Raw genomic sequence first — 22,177 nt, forward strand, 5'->3', positions numbered from 1 at the left:
ATTTTAAGCTGTTTAGGACTTGTGTTGATGCCACATTAGTTGTGTTTCCATTACAACTGGAAATGTGTAAAACTCAATATCACAATAATAAAGGCTACATGGAAACGTCTACATTTTGGAAAAAAGTCTCAAATGTCACTAAAAGGTTTTTATGCTCTCATGAGGTGGTTTTTCAGACGTTCTGATATAAAGCTATATTACAAAAGTGTGATGGAAACACTTTTTTCGCATTTATGTGTCCCTGGACGTGACATGGAGGGTCATGTGACCAGTTCATTTCCGGTAAAGATGGGGCAGTGTGGAACAAACAACAATATATTTAATTTTTTTTTCAGTATGTAGAAACAGAAATTAGGGAGAAAAGCTTTGAAAAGTTGACAAAAATTCTCTGAAGCAAGTAGAAAACCCTAAAATAAAGGCATGTGTCAAACTTGTATTAGCCGGATGAGATTTTACGAGCACTAAGGCTTATGCACTTTACACCATTCAATGTAAACTCCTGCAAATCACAGTTGTTGTTTGCAGAATCGTACAAATATCGCTTATATTCTGCAAAAATTTGACGTCACTACTCTGCACGGTACTGAGACTGAGAAACTGCACAGAAGAACGTTTTCTTGTGTTGGCATCGGAGCTAATGCTGCGACTGACTTTTACTAGATGGAGAGAGCTCAGAGAAGAGTCAGGATGCAAGCTGGATGCTGAATTATCCGTCGTTAGGGGGCGCCTTGTTGGGTGTTCTTTGTCCTCAACTGGATCTCACCAGGGCTGCGTCTTTGCTTTATTTGTACATAAACGAATGTTGAAACGGTCATGGGCGTCACATTAGAGCGGCAGCAGTAGAGCAGGTCGCCTAACAACCAGAGCGTCGGCAGCTTGAACCCTGCTCAATCTCAACGCGTCGTGCTTTGGCAGCCTGAAAGTTGATAAATGCGATATAGAGCTAATCCAGTATATTTAGCAGACTGTACGGAGGTTCTGTTAGCAGAGGAAGCAGTAGCCCAGTCGGGACAGGATCGAGTCTGGGTTCAGGTCTTCATGAGTATTTTCACATCTCTTCTGCTGTTAGGTCCAGTTTCCGTCATTTAAGTTATGGCAAATGTAAAGACGGATCTATCCCATGAATGATTTTACTTCACAGTTTACTTAGCCTGCTGCTCATTATTATTATCATTTATACTATTTAATATCCAATTCCACTAGTGTTAAGGTATAAGACCTGTACATATCATCTGTAATTATGGTAATAGCTTCTCCCAACACTGGATGTATACTTAAAGCCCACATCCATCTGTATTTAATGCTCATAGTACTCAAATCTGTATTCTGTGACAATCACTTTATGCCACAGCTGCAAAATACTTGTACATACTGTAGATAATATATACTCTGCACTTGTTGCTTATTGCTCTGTGGTTAGATGCCAACTGTGTTTCCTTGCATGGTACTGGTACATGTGGAATGACAATAAAGTTTAATCTAATCTAATCTAAATATTTGGACAAGGTGATTCATGTCTATGAATTCTCGTCATCCTGACAATAATTCTTATGAATATATAGAGAGAGAGCAGTCATCTCACCTCCTGACACTTGCACTGTGTTCCCCTTCACACACTCCAGCTGCAGCATTATTGTTTTTTCCGCTGTTGTGTTATTTATTTCTCATTCTGTGAAACTCTCAACTCATCTCAGTTGTTTGAAATGTGGTTGACTTCTAAGGAAACTACGTTAATGAGCATTGTCTTCTTCATCCCAGAGAAGAACAGACCCGAGCTTCCTGAAATGTGACTCATCTACAGTTAGAGAAAGATCACTCGTCGGTTTTCCTGTCTGAGCGCAACGTCAGAGCCGACGTTAGCTACTGCAACGTCTCTGTCAGTGTGTAATCATGCAGAAAAACATTAAAACAATGTCTTTAACCTGTCTGAGTCATGCAAACAATAATTATCATGCAGAATATTCAACAAATATGAAAAACCATGAAAAAACATTAATCTAACAGTTTGTTACATGGAGGAAACTAAGACACTCAGCAACACATCAAAGTGTTTCTGATTTTCTTACAGCATGTGTTTTACATAGAAAACATGATCCTGGATGGATTTATCATATTTACAAACACGGAGCAGAGAGAACTTCTGGGTCATGTGACTCAGATGGGAAGAAAAAAACAACCTGTGATGGATAGTTTACCCTTTAGGCGACCTGCTGATGTTTTCCAGGCGTTTCTATCCGTCCAGGAGGATTACAATCCAACCACAATATGCTGTGTTTGCTCAGAAACTCTCTGGCGGGTTTGCAATCAGTATGTTTTCCATGTATTCCTGCTTCAACACACCTGAATGACATGAAATGGATCTAACAGCCCAACAGGTAGTGAACAACGACCCGTTAGTTTGAAGCAGCTGTGTTGGAGTAAAGATACATGTTGAACCTGCTCTTGTAGGACCACACTGAGAAGCTCTGCTACATGGTAAATCCATAATGACAACACCGTTATTTATCACAGTTTCATCATAAAAAAGATCATTGTCACTTCTATGTTACTAATAGACCTGGAAATAATGATGAAGCCACATCCTGTCAAATTTTCCACCAATCAGAGGGCTTAAAGCGACAGTAATGTCCAATCAGGAGCAGCCACACATGAGCAGAAAGTACTGTGTGTGTGTGGCTGAAAAGAAGCAAAATACCGATCCTCTGTGGCTGGAATAAAACCAAGACAGTATTTTTTAAGGTCGGTGGAGGAAACAATATGCTGAGTTGGAGTTGGTTGAGCTCATCTGAATATTAGCTGCACCCACCTAAGTTAAAAACAAATAAATTTCATACATATTCAAACTTGTCTGCAAGCTGTAGGTGTCTGCATATTTACACAGAAAGATATATTTTTTAAACTTTTTATTTAATAAATGCTTTTTTCCACACGGTGGCTGAAGCACGGTGGGTTACACGGTGGCTTAAAGGTCACTAATCTTCCTCCAGCACACTAAAACCACTGAAGTCTTCGTCGCTGTCAGAATTAACTAGCCTCAGAATTTTCTCTTTTCACTTTCACACCTTCTCAGTCTCTCTTTAGTCGTCGCTCTGCGCCCCTTTCCTCTCCAAGAAAATCCGCCCTCGAGCTTGTTCTGCTCTCTTCATCACCCAGACCCTCGAGACGTTTCCTGTACAAATCAGTAAATCAGCCGCGTCATTGTTCAAACCGCAGGGCTCAAATGGGGTGAAAAAGTAACGGCGTGTAGTCCGGATACTGCAGTGGATATCTGAACTATACGGATAAAAAAAGTTTTAATATGTAGATAGTTTCTGTTGTTGTGTGTTTGTTTCAATATTTAATCAATCTAAACACAGCTTCTACAAACTGAGGCTGCCCTGAAAATCATCAGTTCCGCATGTTGACTTGGCTTAAACTTCTAGACTTTTATACATAAAAACACTTTTAGAAATAAAAACAAAAACAAGAAAGGCAAACACAAAGAGACGGGTGAACTAAAAGTTGCAAAAATAACTTAGATGTCATAGTTAAGATGTGTTAAACGTCATTTAGGTTCATTTAATGTTGAGAGAAAATGATTTATTTAAAATGACTAAAGTAAAATGTGAATATTTAAATAGTTGGTTTTGGGCAGAGCAGCACATCTCCTTATAACCATATGAAGCCTAACGCATCATATTTCATACACAAAGTTTTAGAGATGTTTTACATAATTTTATGTTAAAAAATGAGCTAAAAATCCTGTTTAACAGAATCTGATACTTGTCTCTAGCCACCTAATAAATACCAGGAAGCAGAAGTTTACACTCTAATAGTTCTGACATATCACATGGTAATATATGTTTATTTGTTAAACTCTGTTAAAGGACCACATGAAAAAAAGGACTTTTCTTTCAAAGGTTAATGAAGCCTTTTCATGCACAAACTACAAGAATAAAGCTTTCATTTTAAATCTTTCTTTAAAACTAAATCTAGTGAATGACAACAGACAGAGAAATGGAATAAAGAGGGATCTGAATGCAGGAACAGAAGTTGACATCAGGGACAAAGTAAAGCTGCACAGAAATGTGGAAACTTACAGACACATTACGTAACTTTCTGACAATAAAACTCTGCATTTTGATGACACAGTGACATCTAACGTGTGTGTTTCTGCTACCAGCAGCGTCCTGAGGCTGAGAAAACGACACTAAACAACTTATTATCGATGTGATGTTTTGCTTCATGGTATAATAAGGAACCAGTTGTTCTGAACACACAGTGCTGCTGACTGTGTTAAAAGGGAGTTTTTCCCTTCCCACTGTTGCCGTGTGCTTGCTCAGGATGGGAGATTGAGTTGGACCCTCCAACTCAATCAGTTGGTTTCCTTATATAGGCTGTTATGAATTGGCTTTCATTATGTTTTCCCCTCTGTCTGTAAAGCGTCTTGAGATGGCATTGCCGTGATTTGACGTTATATAAATAAAGTTGAATTGAATTGATTAAGCAAAGAAACACCATAAAATTAAAATAGAGAACGAGCCAAAACAAGAGTCATTGTGCTGGCTGGAGAGAGCTAACAGGTCTGGTAGGATGCAGGATGGATGCCGAATTGGCCGTTGATTAGGGGTGCGTGGCGGGAAAATGTTCTGTCGTGTGTCTTTAAACCTGGGGTGGGTAATGTTGGGGAGCTAGCAAGATGTGAAAGTAGCGCCTTGGCTTAACTTCTCCCCTTCTGGTTTTGCTCCTTGCGTGATCCGAGGCTTTTTTTAAAATAAGAAATGAACAACTCCATTTGGAGTGTCCAACTCCACGTTTTTATTGGTCAGTTTTTATTAAATTTTCCTTTTTATAGAACTTTTTTTGTTTTAGTTACAGAACAGTAAACAACGAAAACAAACAAACAAACAAAAAAATTAAAATAAATAAATAAAAATCGGAAAAGTAAATATAGAAAGTAAAGACCATAGCACCATAAATTGTTCTATAAAGTCCGATCTTATGGGTTTCACATATTCCGTCCATTTTGACCAGATGTTATAAAAAGAGTCTCTCTGGAATCTAAGAGTGAATAACAATTTTTCCATAATGTGAATTTCCTGTGGAATATTGATCCATTCTTCAGTAGTTGGAGGGTCCGGTTTTAGCCATTTTCTGGTTATGACTTTCTTACTTGCAGCAAGGAGAATCCACAACAGCTTATCCTTGTTTCTCCAATCTGTTATGTTTATATTAACCAAGTATACATTTTCAAAGTTACAAACTATTTTAGAACCAAATACATTGTTAATGTGTTCACATACCTTTGACCAGTATGGTCTTAAAACGGTACTGTCCCAGAAGATATGGTAGGGGTTGGCCGATTGGTCAGTTTTTACAGATTTACAGTAAACTGAGGGGTCTAACTATATTTCTGATAGTTTAAGATGACAACATGTACAGACTACTATCAGGACGAGGAACTACTTCACCCAGAGTAAAAAGTCTCTGAGCAACGCCCCAGCTTTAAGTGACTGCCATGACAAAAGGGTGAAGCAGCTTTTATATTATTAAGTACAGCTTTGTTTGCCAGTGTTAGAAGGTAGGAACTTTACTTTTTCTACTTTAAACATGAACATGACTTGACATTACATCCCTGGGTGGTAAGGCGTTGTAAACACAGTGCATTAAGCATTAGGACTTGAGCCCGGCACCCGGTTATCAAGTGCAAGTCGAACCCCAGATCAGTCAGGGCATTGTTCCTCCCTGCCTGGGAATGCAGGAACATGTAGCTGCATGCTCTGGATAAAGTTCAGAAGATGAAATATAAACCACATCATAATTCATTGCTTAGGGGCCATAATTCCACGCAGGTGAACCAGCGTTTCTCCGCTCTGACCACCCAGGTCTGCTATGAAAGGATGAAACTATTTCTCAGCAGCATAGCGGGCCCTGGCTTTGTCATGAGCTTGTTTCCACACGAGTGGAGGTGAACGGCATGCCAGTACCTGACCCACTCCACCGCAGTGTCTAGACTGAGAGGAGCTACACACACACACACACACACACACACACACACACACACACACACACACACACACACACACACACACACACACACACACACACACACACACCATGTACACTCACAGCTGGTGGTGGGTGTCTCAGACAGAGTTTATTCCTGCACAGCATGCGATCAGGTAAATATGTTAATGAGCTTTATAATCCTTCTTTAAACGACACATTACAATAATCCGGCAGTAAATTTAACAGCGGGAGCGACGGTGAAAGGTTGACGAGTTTAAAGCGATTAAAAACTCTTCATCAGTCCATTCTCGTCAAGAACTGTTCCCACAATCTTTTCACCCAGTTCAGCAAAGCAGCAACGTCATGCAAACACACTTTATCGATACGATGCAGTTAACTGCAGTTATAATCCAGTTAAAACAATACAGTGATACAATCAGCATCAGTCGTCAGCTACAGGAGGCGGCGTGGAGAAGAAGAGGAGAAAAACCAGAACCAGGTTCTGGATCGGAACAGTAACTCCGAAGGAATATCCTCAATTTGTCCCCATGTCTATTAAAGTTTTAAATAATGTCTTCTACAGCTACATGGGTCGTCCAATGTTTCGCTTGCAGTTGTGGGAATTAGGGGTGGGAAAATCGTATGGAAAAATCGAAAATCGGGATTTTTTTTGCTTCACAATTTTAAAATGGATTTTTTGTGATTGTTGTTTTTCCAGCTAAATAAAAAAATTATAATGGATTATTTTGGTCATTTTTTATTGTTTTTATTGATCCTTTAACTTCTTTTTTTTTTTAATTTAGTAATTTTTTTGTTTATTTTCGTCTTCTTGGGCATAATAGCAGGAGAAGGATGTTCTGGCTACTGTGTTGTTTTTTTCCTCAGTGAAATAAAGAAAAATGACAAGCAAAAAAAAAAAATTGTATTTATTTTGTTTTTAATCTACAAAAATCAGCAGAATCAGAGAATCACAATTTAAATTGAATTGGCACCCTAAAAATCGGAATCGAATCAAATCGGGACTAAAGCATATCGTCACAGCCCCAGTGGGAATCGTGCAATAGAGTCATGTATTTTTTCATTTTTGTTTTTCAAGTTTATCTTTTGTCTTTTATTCCAAATGGGTACTTTGCAACAGGGATCCACAATCCTGGTTCTCGAGGACTGGCGTCCTGCATGTTTTCCAAGTGTCCCCGCTTAAACACTTAGCAGTGTACTTAGCAGACATGTGGAGAGCTTGTATGAGTCTGAGTCAGGTGTGTTCCTCACTCCTGTCCAGGTATAAAACCAGCAGGACACTGGTCCTCGATGACCAGGATTGGGGATCCCTGCTTTGCAATATTTACCTCCACCAAGGAGGTTATGTTTTCACCGGCATTTGTCTGCTTGTGTTCAAGATAACTTAAAAAGTTCTGAACGAATTTCCATAAGATTTTCAGGAATTGTTGGAAATGTGAAGAGGAGGAACTGATGTAATTTTCGTGGTGTTTCAGATCACCGTTTGAATTCAGGATGTTTTCTCCTCCAACCATCTTGTGACGGAATGTGCCGTTGTCATGTCTGAGCCCTCTGCCATGTCATCCGCTACATCGGAGCCCTCCGCTATATCGGAGCCTTCCGCCATATCGGAGCCCTCCGCCATATCGGAGCCCTCCGCCACATCGGAGCTCTCCGCTATATCAGAGCCCCCGGCTACATCGGAGCCCCCGGCTATATTGGAGGCCTCGGCTATATCGGAGGCCTCGGCTATATCGGAGCCCTCCGCTATATCGGAGCCCCCGGCTACATCGGAGCTCTCTGCTATATTGGAGGCCCCGGCTACATCGGAGCTCTCGGCTATATCGGAGCTCTCGGCTATATCGGAGCTCTCGGCTATATCGGAGCTCTCGGCTGTATCGGAGCCCTCCGCTGTATCGGAGCCCTCCGCTATATCGGGGCCCCCAGCTACATCGGAGCTCTCGGCTGTATCGGAGCTCTCGGCTATATCGGAGCCCTCTGCTATATCGGAGTCCTCGGCTACATCTGAGTCCTCCGTCATGTCGAAGGCCGTTGTCATGTCGAACCCCACTGCCACGTCTGAGCCTGCCATCACGTTGGAGCCCTGTGCCCTCCCTCCATGTAGAAGGCTGTAGCAAGCCAGCAATGGCAGCAAACAGAACCGAATAAAGTCTTGTAGACGACCAGGATCCAGCTTCACTTCTAAAAACAGCTACAGTTGTTGGCGAGGAAGTTGTCGGATACAGAACGGGACATAACCGAATTAACCTTTGCGTTACCAAAATGCCAGAGCTAAATTTGACTCGGAGCTAACTTCTCCTGTCAGGAAAGTAACAACATCAACATTAATTCAACCTTACACAACGGTCGGTGAGAGTTCTAACACCAACTGGCGACATTATTTTTGTAGATACGCACACCTAGTTTGGCGAATGAAATCACTGTAATATCACTCCATCATTGGCGTCGTCATAGCAACGCATTAATCAACTGACTCAATCAGCTGCTTTTGACAGGTGAATGAGAGAAATTGCTTGACAGTAGCTGTTTCGGGTAAAAAGTACATCGAGGCTGACATGAAATAGTTCTTAAGTTTTGTAGAAAAGAAATAAACATTTGTTATAAAAATGTTTACTGTGTGGGACCATTGTATAAGCAGATTAATCAGATCTGTGCATTACATGGTTATAATGTACTTTGCTGCGCGTTGTGGTATTCTGCGTTGTGCATTATAACTGTGTAATGCACGGCTTCTCATTGTTTAATCCTTACTTAATGTTCCACAAAGCAGTGATATTGTTTTGCTCAGCATGTCTGAACTTTGCAGGTTTCATTGGGAGGGTGAGGCTGAGGGCAGTGTAGCTCATAACATGCTTTGTTTTGGTCTACAAGCAATGCACAGTAGCACCTTTCAGTGAAACATTTTAGCTTTTTGGCCCTTTAACAGACCCTCGTCAGGGGTGTCAAACTTTGTTTGGACAGCGTTAGCAGACTTCTCACTTTGCAAACTAGTTCGGCCCCAGTGCGGTCACATAACAATGATATTAAAACAAAAAAAAAAAAAAGGGAGCTTGCCGGTGCTCAAGACCTGTATGACTTTCCAAAATATTGGTTTACAAAACTACAAATTTTCTAACTAGTGAAGATTTTGATACCCAATTTAGCTTTGCATCGAATTTACAATTACGTAGTCAGTCGACGGTTGTGCTTACAGGCACTGAATGAAAGGCTTGCAAGTCGTTAGAGGCTTATTCACTTTTGTGACATGATGCGTTTCAGACCTCCAGCTGGAGTTTTTCTTCTTCAGGTCAAATGTGAGTGAAGAAACAGCAGACGCAGATAACAGTGCAATGTTACTCTGAGAAAACATCACTATTTCACGACTGTTTATTGACATCGGGAAGCAAATAAAACTCAAACTTCTCATTGGCACGAAAACTCTCATCTCTATATTTCACATTTACACCACAGTGAAGGGGGAATTAGTCCAACCAAACACACTGCAGTCGTACTGACACTGTGACAAACTTACGACTGTTTTGTTTATTTGTTGCTTTACACTAATGAAGTGCTCACCATACAGCCGAGAAGGCTTCCAGTGATGACAGCAGCTTATTTAGCCTATTGTTCAGGGTCAGTGGGTCATTGGTACATAAGCAGAAATATAGCATTCACTCTCAATAATAGAGGTACAAGATAAGGACATTTCTGTACCTATAGGTACATTTTAAAGAAATGTTCTCTCAAAAGTACAATACTGGTCTTTAAGAGACCAGAAGCACACCTTCAGAGTACGAAAAAGGGTTCAAAATGACATAAAGTACAAATTTGTACCATTTCGACCATAAGGGTACCTGCAGCATTGAAAAATGTAATGTTAATGGCTGTAATGTTACAAACTAGAGCAGAGTTAAGTGATGACAGTAGTACTACTTAACAGTCATTTACTACACCAGACAATGAAGGTCAGATGCTGCAAACTAAGTGTATGTCTGGTCAGTATTTTGAGTTTTTGAAGATTATTTCTAGATTTAAGATAAGATAATATTGCTAAGTGGCATGGACCAGGCCATATGCTGTGGAAAACATAAAAAACATAACTTGAAAAGGTGAGGTTGAACTTGATAAGGTACAAAAATAGACCAGAACTGAAGGGTACAGAAACGTCTCTCAAAAGAGTACACCCCCAGCGACAAGCACTTGTACCTTTTTAGGTACAAGCTGGTACCTCTATTTTTGAGTGTGTTATATATCTATTTTATATATATATGTGTTTTTAAACAGGAACAGCTATCAGCCAGTAGCCGTGCACATGCTTTGTTTATCTTCTTCCCACCATGAACAATGTCGACATGTGAGTCACATAATCAGCGATGAAAACTGAGAATGGTTTATGCTGGCAGTCTGAGTTTACCTGCACACCACACCCACCGGCATGTATGCACGCTTCTCTGTGTGTGTGCAAGCAAAAATGATGGTGAGAAGGAGAGCTATGAATGTCAAAATCACGTTGGAGGAAAGGCAGTGCAATCTGTGGTGCACAGAGTTGATTATCTGGAAAAACCCTGTGATAGTTATAACAATAATAATAATAATATTAGTGATGATGGTGACGTACGTTCAGAGGCTGAATTCCTTCCATTACTAATCATACATGTGACGGCTGCTACTGGCTCAACAGAATCAGTGAACAGAGAAGGGGAGCGGGCATCCTTGCTGAATCCACCGTGTCGTGTGAACCTTTGTGATGGATTCCACCGGTGAAAACTGAAGCTGAAGTGAAAAACTTTACCTGACTTAGAATTCTAACTGACCTACAACCTACAGCTAAATAAATCAATAAGTTACGATAATTACTTTAATCATTGTAACTCTTCTTTTTACTTTCCGTGTCTTTTGTAATAAAAACAATAATGTCTGAGTAATGTCACAGATCCAGAATTTGAATGATTTGGAAATATTTCACTTTTTTCTTAGTTGCATTTAATTAACTAAAATGAATAGAATACATTTATTAAATATTCAGCAGAGTTGTCATGAAAAAATGCACCTGGATAATGCTTCTGGATTTAAAAACAAGCTAAGTGGTATTTAAGGGAACTACAGTTTATACTTGGATTATACAGGATTACAGACAAACGGTCATTAACCTGCCGTGCGACCAACAACATGCTCGTCAATCTGAGCCAAACATGAGGTGAGTGTGAAAGTGGTTTAGTGAACTACAAGCAGGAAAACAGTGTTGATCACACCTGAATCTAAAGGAAATGCCAGAGTTGTGCAGACAGACAAATAAGCCATGAGATCAATTGCTATGTTTACATGAGAGTTTTAATTCCTCTTTAATTCTGAATAAAAGTTAATTCTGCTTTAAACCGATGGAAAACGACCATGTAAACACTTAATTCCTAATGCTAATTTCTATTCGGAATTAAATTTAATTCCGATGTAAGTAGCTGGTTTATTCATATTTTAATTCCGAACTATTTAATTCCTCTGTCATGTAAACTTTAATTCCGCTCTAAGTTAATTCTGGTCGTTCTGAGTATGCTCGTTACCTTGTCCTGTCCCGATGACGCGCGTTGTTTTACCTCCATTGTTAGGTGGTCTATCTTTCTTCTCCTTCTCAGTTGCTGCAAAAAGTTGTTACGTCCCATGGCCTGTCATCTAGCTCATCATTTCAACAAGCATCACCTGAGGGATTTGATACACCTGGCCTTCTTCCTGGAGCTGCCCTCAGGCTGATGTGTGCTGGATGCTGATTGGTCGCCACACGCCCACCTACCCGATTGGCCAGACCTTCTACAGAGCACCGGAATAAAGGCGGTCACCAAACTTCGTTCCGGGCAGCTGTGTTTTGGTTGAGCCTTGGTGCCACAGCTTGCCACTCATTCACTGCCTGTGAATGAGATTGACTGTTTGGTGTTTGTGATTTGACGCATTTGTGATTACAGCTGGGTTGGTGCTTCGGTATATACTTGTGTTGTTGGGTTTGTTTTGGCTTTTGATTTCTGACCTTTGATACTTTTTAAGGACTAGTGGGTCCTAAATAAAGCCTTCGTTTGCGCATTTTCATGGTTTTCTTTTGTTAATGTTGCCACCCATTTGTACCCCTGGACAAACTCCATTGAGGGTCGTAACAAAGTGAAGTAGTATGCTCGTGTTGAGCTGCTACTTCACATTTATAATGAAAATAGCAGCGAAACTGGTACTTATTATGTAGTTTTTACAAGCTATGACTGAAAAGACGAGAAGCAGGTAGCCAACTTTGTTTATTTGCGTTATACGTCATACGTCACGTCATACTCTGTCCAATCAGAACCCTTCCCAACCTGCCGCTCTGAAGAGGAATTAAGTAAGCACTTGTTTCATGTAAACCTTCATTCAGAATTATTATTTTCATTTAAACTCGTAGGAGAATACGTTAATCCCAAATTATTTAATTCCGAATTGTTAATTCCGATTAAAAAACATCACGTAACCGTAGCCAATGAGACATGAAATGAGACTGTGGCAAGTCCAACGTCCTTATCGAGCAGTTTGCTGCATGAAACAATGCGACAACTTTCTGCTCAAAACATCCCACTGAGAACAGAAGCTTCACATCTCTACAAGTTTATCTCTTCCTGACGCAGAATTTACGGTAAATAATGTAGCAAGACTTTTTTTCTTGTTTTCAAAGCCACAAGAACAAAACGACTCCATTTGTTCTCGAGGACGTGATTGGAGTCTTGTTTTGGCTTGTTTTGTTTTGTTTCAAGAAGAACTTTCTTCTCATGTGACTTCAAGAAGTATTTTGTGATTGTTTGGACGTTTAAGGTGGGCGTGGTTTACATGGAAAAGCATAAAGCGGAAAGTCATGGCCTCCACATTTTGGGTGATGCGGGTTTGAATGGATAGTTTTAATAACCAGCTGATCGAGGTGGTGAGAAAGTATGAAAATGTATTCAACTCAGAGGGCATTTTAAACTAGAAAAGCACTCGGACAGCACAAACTTCCGCCAAGGCCTTTAAAAAGTTCCTGGATCCAAATGGTGATCTGGATCACCACCAGAAGTAAATCAGTTCTTTTCACATTTCCAACAACTCCTGAAAATTTCGTTAAAATCTGTCCATAACTTTTAGAGTTATATTGAATACAAACAGACAAACAAATGACGCCGGTAAAAACATCACCTCCTTGGCAGAGGTAAAAACGGAGCCCCATCATGTGCACAATCCTGACCTTCCACAGACAAAGTTTCTTGTTAAATATGAAACAACCAGATCATTACACATAAAAACAGAGATACAGAAACCAATGGCGACCAAATGGTCAAAGTCCAGCTGTGTTTAGAGCTCTACGTTTAGTTTTGCGCCAGCCACAACTACAGCATTTAAGAATAAAGCATCAACAGAAGGTACAATAACGTCACATAGGTCTGGGTGATATGACGATATATATCCTTTGGATGATAGAAAATGTCTAAAGTTTCGTGAGGCTTTTCATTTACGCCATAATAAGGTGTTTTACTGCAGTATTTTACGTCAAGATGCGCTTTACAGCATGCACGCTGCAATACATAAACAAACATGGAGGAACATGGTAGCAGACGTGTTTCAGAGCAGGATAATTCACTAAAAAATGACCAGCCAACCCAAACTGATGAGTTTGTTCATAAAAGAGGAAATTTCTGACGCATGGATGCGGTTTGGATATAAAAAAAACTACGTGGAACCGACAACAGACTAGCTCACAGTCCCAACAATGGACTCCGACACAACTAACTCATTTTATCACCTGCACAGGAGTCTGGATGAAGAATACAGAATAAAGAATAGAGTCAACGAGCAAAAGCCGCAAAAACAGCATCAAGTGGAGACGAAAGCTCAGAATAAACTCCAGACACAAACGCTGCAGCAGGTATTTACCTGTGAAACGTCATACGTCCACAGTTCCTCCAGATAGAAGGAGATCACTGCTGCCATTGCCAAGCACATCTGACACATAACAGATGACTGACACAACATTACACAGAGTTTTATACCGTTACAGGGATATAAAATGAGCGATATCGGAATATGAGATTTTGGTGATATCGCCCAGCCCTAGTATCACATGTAACCATTACAAGAGATGGGAATCTTTCGGCAATTACGATCCATTTATCCTGCCATTTATCCTGCGATGGGATTAAAAAACCAAAATCCATGCAGCCTGTTTAGCTGTTTAACTATTGGACTACTACAGCTGTCGGGGTGAAAACATGTAACTGCTCATCTGTTGAGCTTTTGCCGTGTTCTTCCACGTCTGACCACGATGCATTTGTCTGGTGTATCGTCCCACACGTCCATATGTCCTACATAACCAAAACATGTGGGACAATAGGCGGGTCTGGCCTGGAGAAATGACTTGCGGTAGGACGCGGAAGTCAACCCTGGAGTGCTTGTTACAGTGGCTGGAGGGAGGTGGACCCAAATGCAGGAGTCGGGGCGCCAGTCTACAGAACTCAGGTTTATTCCCAGGGCAGAGCAACAAAATGACAACTAACAGAATGACAATGAACCAACAAACACAACTGAAACCGAGGGGTATAAATACACAGAAAAACCAAACAAGAAACAGGTGAAGCAAATTAACTAAGTGAACGCAGGTGAACTCAATGACCGGGAAATCAATAAAGCTAAACAAACAAACAAGGGAACCAAACAGGAAATACTACCAAAATAAAACAGGAACCCAGAACCAAGGAAAAAGCAAACCACCACATCATAACAGTGCTAGGATAGGATCTGGCGCAGCTCCATGTTTTACTCTGACGTGGTGGGAACAGAAGTTGTCCTGCATGAACGAATAAATATACCTAGTTCTTTGTTTGCTTCTACAAACATGAGAAACAAGATTCCACGTTTCCACTCAGGGAGTCGTAGTAGTTAAGTTGTCTCACAAACTTTATTTCTAAAGTGCTCTTCGTGCCAAGGTCAACACAAAGTCCATTACATAATAAAAACAATAAAACCCTGAATACATAATGTGGCAACACTTTTCACACAGTCATATGCACACAAACACAAATCAGCCATCCCTCCTCGCACAAACGTAACTCCCAACTTCTTTCTCTAAACTGAATGTAGGTACAAATAAATAAATAAATAAAGTACGAAACATCGAGCTTGATGCTGATGTTAGGAAAAAATATCTATCAACCAGGAAGCAGTCCACCCGAGCAATAGAAGCTGCTGCCATAGCAACCAGATCCAGGCAGGCCAGGCTCCACACAGCCGTAAGGCTCCAGTGCAGGTCCTCCTGCCTCCCACACAGGTGAGATCACCGTGGCAACAACCCCCGCATCAAGCAGGCAAAGATCCCATTGTGAAGGATCCCCATAAGGAAAAGAGTGAAGTTTAAAAAAAATTAAATAACCTTTAGAAACAATAAGAACAACTAAAAGCAGCAATAATAAACAAACATACATATCAAGAGCTTGTAAAATAATATGCTGAAAGAGTAATAATATTATATAAAATAAAATTATATTAAATAAATTCAGATTAAAAATTATGCAATGATTACTGTTTTATAATGGGATCACGGTGATCTGAGTCCTAATTACATTAATACACAAAGTGCCCAAAGATTCCAAGTCCCAGTAAAAACACAGTTTATGTCCATTTCCTTCCCATCACACATTCAGACAAAAGTGTAAATTATTTAAAGCTTTGATCACAATAGCTAGTAAACCTGGCTACAAGTTGTTAGCATGATCACAGACATGAGAAACAAACAAACAAACAACTGCATCAGTCAGACCCAAGCTGGAATTCTAACAGACGTGTTAATCTGTCTGAAATCAGACAAAAGCAAGACTGAGACGCACGGATATCGTGGTTGGAGGTGAAAAAACTCCCACACGAACCGATGTGCTCTGCAGACACCACAAAGTTCCCCATTAGTCAGTCTTTTAGCAAAAACAGTCAAGTGTACTTCCAATTAGGGCTGGGCGATTTGGCCTAAAACTAAAACTTCTGATTTTTTTAAACCAAATACAATTTCTGATTTTAATCAAACTCCCCCCCCCGACTGTAAAAAAAAAATCATCATGATAATAAATTACAAATGTCCAAATAATGCTTTTTCAAAAATGCTTTTATTGCAGTCAGCCTAGGATTTGAGCTGAATTTAAAGGGCAACTAAACAAACTTGTAAAAACAGATGGCAGGCGCTGCCACTGTAATACAACACACAACATGTTTGACTTCCTGCTTTTCCACAGTTAGCTAGCTTTTAAGTTTTCAGCATACATTTAAGAATTGGCCCCACTTCACTTGTTTAATACTATTCAAACAAAAAAAAAAAACCCCAAACTAATAAATGAATAAATAAACTTGCCTCCTCTTGGAAGAAAAATAGGGACTTCTTTTAGAGTATTTTTACAATAAATAACCAAAATAATTTCCTACTTTTGGAATGAGGTAATAAAAATGAAAGTTTCATTACACTTAACGTGTCTTTCAAGTGGGAGTGCGCTGACGTCACTATAAGGTACGGAAGCCCAAAAGGTCCTGGTGGTGGAAAAAAAATCTCGATATTCATAAAATAAATCTTCATGAACAGCAAATTTGAATTAAACGATTAATTGCCAAGCCCTACATTGGCATTGACTACATCGGATGGAATCAGGACGAATGGACTGATTGAGTGTAGAAATGCAGGAAAAAACAAGTTATTTCTGTTACAGTTATCTACATGACTTTATAACGAGAAAAACCATAAACCTTCATCAGTGGCCGCCGCTAAAAGGTCATATTATGGAGGTTTTCCATGAAATGGACTTCTGGACGGTATGACTGCATCTCTGTCCCTGACAAATACCTTCTGTTACCTTTACCATCTGAGTAAAGGCGAGTACTACATTGTATTAAATATAGTATGGCGCTGAAACACTGCAGAGTTCTGTCTGGTCAGAATATACCATCACCTGTATGGAACATAATTCTGCATGAAGTCATGTCAAGCACACGGTTTACAGCAGAAATCATGTTCCACATGGATTTACGTTTATCTGCACAGCTGCTGAACACTAGCATGGTTATTAACCCAGAAATATCCAGCCATTTTTCCTGCTTTTGGTCTGACTCTTTATGTTTTTTAACTGTAAACCAGTCTGTGGAAATGGAACCCTTTTGTTCCCAGTCACTGTGCTGACATCATGTTTTGTTACAGCTGTTATGAGCCTAAAATTATGTAAAATGAACATAAAGACCAACCAAACCAAGAAAACAGAATTTATTCCTAACAGTACGTTACACAGATAAACCTAGCTGAAACTCATAAATAATAACAATAATGATAAGGAGATGTATTTGATTGCTTTCCATTAAAATTAAATTTAATGATATAAGATTTTATTGGTGAGATTTAACGTCCTAGAAGCATTATGTCCCAGTAAAGCTGTGCGTTAAGCTGATGGAGCGGTCAGACAGGTGTCCTGACATCTCTTGATGTGTTTATGGGACGAAACAACAGAAACGTGCCACAGGATATCATCACATCCTCATCATCCTCATTCTTCTGCCTTTTCCGCACAGCAGCAACTTCCTGTGTGGATGTATGGATGGGTGGATGGATGGATGATAAATGTATGTATGTATGGATGGATGGATGGATGATAAATGTATATATGTATGGATAAATGGATGGATGGATGGATGTCTGGATGGATGGATGAGTGGATGGATGATGGGTGGATGGATAAATGTATGTATGGATGGATGAATGGATGGATAAATGTATGTATGGATGGGTGAATGGATAGATGGATGGATGGTAGGATGGATGGATGGATAAATGTATGTATGTATGGATGGGTGGGTGGATGGATGGATGGATGGACAGATGAGTGGATGGATGATAGGTGGATGGATGAATGGATGGATGGATGGATGGATAGATGGATGCTTACTCATTCCACTAAACCAGCCTCATCACACCTTCACAAACAAGTTTCCCGGCCAGTATGAGTTAGGTTGCTGACTGGTTGAAGGTCACTGGATTTTCCAGTCGTCTAATTGCGAGATGTTTTCTCCGAATGATGGAAACCATGTTGTGGTTTGAACCCGACCTGATGACTTCCTCTCCAATCTATCAGCAAGCCTACACTGAACTCTACGGAATCTAAAATAACGCTGCCAGAGAATGACAACTACAGGTGAATGAGTAAAATGTTTACCTGTAATCCTGGTTGTTTCAAACAGTAATGAATAAAACTTTCTAAACCAGAGAGAAAAGATGAAGAACTTACCAAATGGTTCCTTACAAGCCAATAAACTGCTCATTTTTCAAGCTCAAATGTGTCCCACCCTGAAAAAAGTACGTGTCTGGAAACAAGAAGTCTCTGTAGCAAGAACAAAACAAGTAAAAGCTTCAGTCATGCTCGGATGGAAGTGCTCAGAAAGCTCCAGTGCCAGCCCAGCGGCGGCGTCTCCGCAAATGAGACGTTTCCCCCATGCAAGTTCACTAGGATTAATGCTGCGTTCACGTACCCTCGGAATCTGCTACTTTACTCTGAAAACGGTGCGTTCACCGAGGCACATCCGCTCCTTTTGGATACACACCTTAATGGTGAACAGATTTATGCACGGATATTCCGAAATCAGCATATTGTAAAAGAAAAAATACCTTTTGTTAAAAATCCCAGATGTAAATTAAAATATCTTATTCCATTTTATTTTACAAAAACAATAATAACTGGCATACTGGTACAATCCCACCATTTCTTTAATTCAGTTTTGGATAGCATCTTGCTTCTTTAAGTATACAACAGCAGGGCTGAACAATAGCAGTAAAATGACTTTACAAGCCTGGACAATACATAATTAAGTCTGTAAGAGATGACCCACACACCATATATTTCCACATGTTGTAACTGAAGATGTTCAACGTTTCTGGCCAAACAGTCATGTAGATGGATAAATTCTGTCTGCTGTAAGCTACTATAAATATTATTTTGGCTTTTTCTTTCTTTCTGTTTGTTCATACAAACACTTCCTGTTTTGATAATCAATATGTTTCCTACTTTTGTCCATTACATATGATTCCACAGTTACTTATTTTTCTCAGTATAATGTATTCATTTGTTGCTTTTTCAGTGTTTTCTATTTTAGTATCAGTTTGTCTCTTTCTCTTGTTTGTTGTGTGTGTGTGCTTTTAAAAATGACTAAAACAGAGTGAAGAGAAATCAGTGATACTTAAGGGGACACATTGCTGTTTGTAATGTTTTGGATGGAAAAGAAAACATTTAGTCTTTAGATTTACTCGAACGTTTTGAACCTTAATCCAGTCCCACTTCAGCAGCACCGGATCCCGGTCATGTTGGGGTTCTGCAGATTCTGATCACCTGGACTGAGCCCCCTCCGGCTGAATCTTGTCTTGGCTGTTTGCTTCAGCCTATTTGTGCTCTGAAAGGTGACCTGCAGCCTTGGTTTCAGGTCAGTGCTCTCTGGAAGAACTTGCTTAAAGGCCCTTTTTGTGTTTAGCTGCATTGATTTGTCCCAGTTTGCTGGCACAGTGCTGCTGCATAACATGGCACAGGAACGGCACCAGGCAGGTGATGCGGCGCCAGGTCTAATCAGTCCAAAGCATCTTTTCCTCATGCTTCTCTCTCAGGCTTAAGTAGTCGTCCTCAAACATATTCATACCTTCCATTAAGAAAAGCAAATGTCACATTTCACAAAAGTCACTCAAATAACTGGAGAATAGCTACAAATTTGCTAAATTATATTTAAGTGAAATAAAACATTGCTTTTGTGTTGAAGTGAGTTGAAAAGAGAAATAATACATAATATAGAGAAATATAATACATATATATATACACACGTATACGTATATATTCATATAAATAAATATATATATATATGTATATATATGTATATATATATATATATATATATATATATATATGTATACATATATATATATATATATATATGTATATATATATATATATATATATATATATATATATATATATATATGTATATATATACATATATATATATGTATATATATATGTATACTTATATACGTATATATATATACGTATATAGATATACATATCTATATATATATACATACATATATATATACATGCATATATACATACACATTTACATATATATATATATATATATATATACATACATATATATATACATGCATATATACATACACATTTACATATATACATATATATATATATATATATATATATATATATATATATATATATATATATATATATATATATATATATATATATGTAAATATGCATGTATATATGCATGTATATATATATGTATGTATATATATATAGATATATAGATATGTATATATATATATACGTATATAAGTGTGTACGTATATATACATATATGCATATATATATATATATATATATATATATATTTTTATATATATATATATATTTTTTTATATATATATATATATATATACACATATATATATATATATATATACATATATATATATATATATACACATATATATATATATATATACATATATATATATATATATATACACATATATATATATATATATATATATATATATATATATATATATATATATATATGTATATGTATATATACACAACATAAAACATAAACTTAGGCGAAAACAAACATGTTTAATGACATTTAAAATGAAACTGCTGTAACTTTCACAGTAAAAGCTTTTTTGAACTTATTGCAGGCATTGAGGGAATATTTGCAACCAGAACAACATTATGTTTATCAGTTTAGACATAAAGTATCTTTTCTTTGTTGTATATTTAGTTGAATACAGGTTAAAAAGCATTTTTAAACCATCTTATTCTGTTTTATTTACCTTTTACACAACGCCCCAACTTCACTAGAATGCATCGGATTTAATATGTCATATTTCATAAACGCATACTATCATTTACTTGGTTTAGTTTGAAGTAAATATCTTCAGTCTCTTGAAAGAGCTGAGTCCTCTGAATGCATCATGCAGGAAGGACTGTGTCAACTGGGAAACCCACATCACACCAGAGACCTCTGCTGGACCGTCACCAACACAACAAGCCAGAGCAGAGATGCAGGTCGTCACAATCAGGTGTCATGATCTGAACGTCGATACTGCAGCTGGAGGCGATCAAAGTCTGCAACAGCAGAGCTGCAGACAGACTAAACCCCCTCTCTGCTCCCCTCAGCTCTGCACGTACCACTTCTCTCATGCCATTTGTGACACCCAACCTTTAGAATGACTCCTATTAAAATGAAATATTATGTGTTTACCTGCAGAAGATGATTCAGACTGGCCAAATTCCCTGTTTCCAGCAGGTATACACCTTCATTATACACTAATCATCCTGTTAACACCGTTAAAGCTGTTTTCCTTTTCCCAGATCTGCAGATGGCACAGCAGCACGTCTACAGCCTGATAAATCCATGCATCCATGCAGCGAACCTTTGGCCAGACAGGCTGAGAGATCATGTGAACAAAGCCTGACAGATGTGGTCAGTGGGATGTTTGTGCTGAACAGTCACTGCAAGTGAAACGTGTAAATATGTTGAACACTGAAGACGTTTGCATGTGCGGAACTTTGAAACTGTGATGTGATATTCTGCTTCTTTTACAGCGTGTGATCAGACTTTAAGGCCAGGATGCCTCTCAGGGATCCTCTTCCCCTCTAAGTCTGAATAAACCGTTAGCGGGCCAGAACCAGAACTTTACATGACAAAAAGCTCTGGTGCCACTGTGGAAGTGTGTAAAAACAACCTAAAGAGGATAAATAAAGGACATTAAGACACTTAACGTGTCTGAGATGTGAAGATACAGTCTATTATCCTGATAAATGGATTCTGTTTCACCAAACAATTTTATTTACACTTTATCCATCCTGCTCCAGTTTACGGCAGACACTGGTAAACACACAACCCAGTTAAAACAAATCCATCCTATGATCCACTTCAGCCCACTATTATAGAGAGAATAATGACCCAGCAAAGGAAATCCTCGATCAGAACCAGAACCTGAGCGGGAGATTTATCAGAAAGGAAAGTTTGGAGATGATGTGAAGGTAGAGAGGAGGTCTGCTTCCACAGAGAGGCTCTGATAACTGCAGAAGAAGAATAATTTTAAATTCTGTTCTGGATTTAACAGGAAGCC

The 22,177-nt window shown here is 38.9% G+C and overlaps 1 protein-coding gene across 1 annotated transcript in view; it reads right to left on the reverse strand.

Annotated features, from left to right (window-relative positions):
• edaradd (EDAR-associated death domain) overlaps positions 1-18,300 on the reverse strand; it is a gene marked incomplete at its 5' end in the record, with an annotated part of 35,045 nt that extends 16,745 nt beyond the window's left edge. Inside the window, one exon of the mRNA XM_079248566.1 lies at positions 18,267-18,300. Coding sequence (XP_079104692.1) covers positions 18,267-18,300 — 34 coding nt within the window. The remainder of the gene's footprint in view (positions 1-18,266) is intronic.
• Between the last annotated feature and the right edge of the window lie 3,877 nt (positions 18,301-22,177).

The sequence above is a fragment of the Telmatherina bonti genome (genome assembly GCF_933228915.1).
Source record: "Telmatherina bonti genome assembly, chromosome: 11".
NCBI classification, from domain to species: Eukaryota; Metazoa; Chordata; class Actinopteri; order Atheriniformes; family Telmatherinidae; genus Telmatherina; species Telmatherina bonti.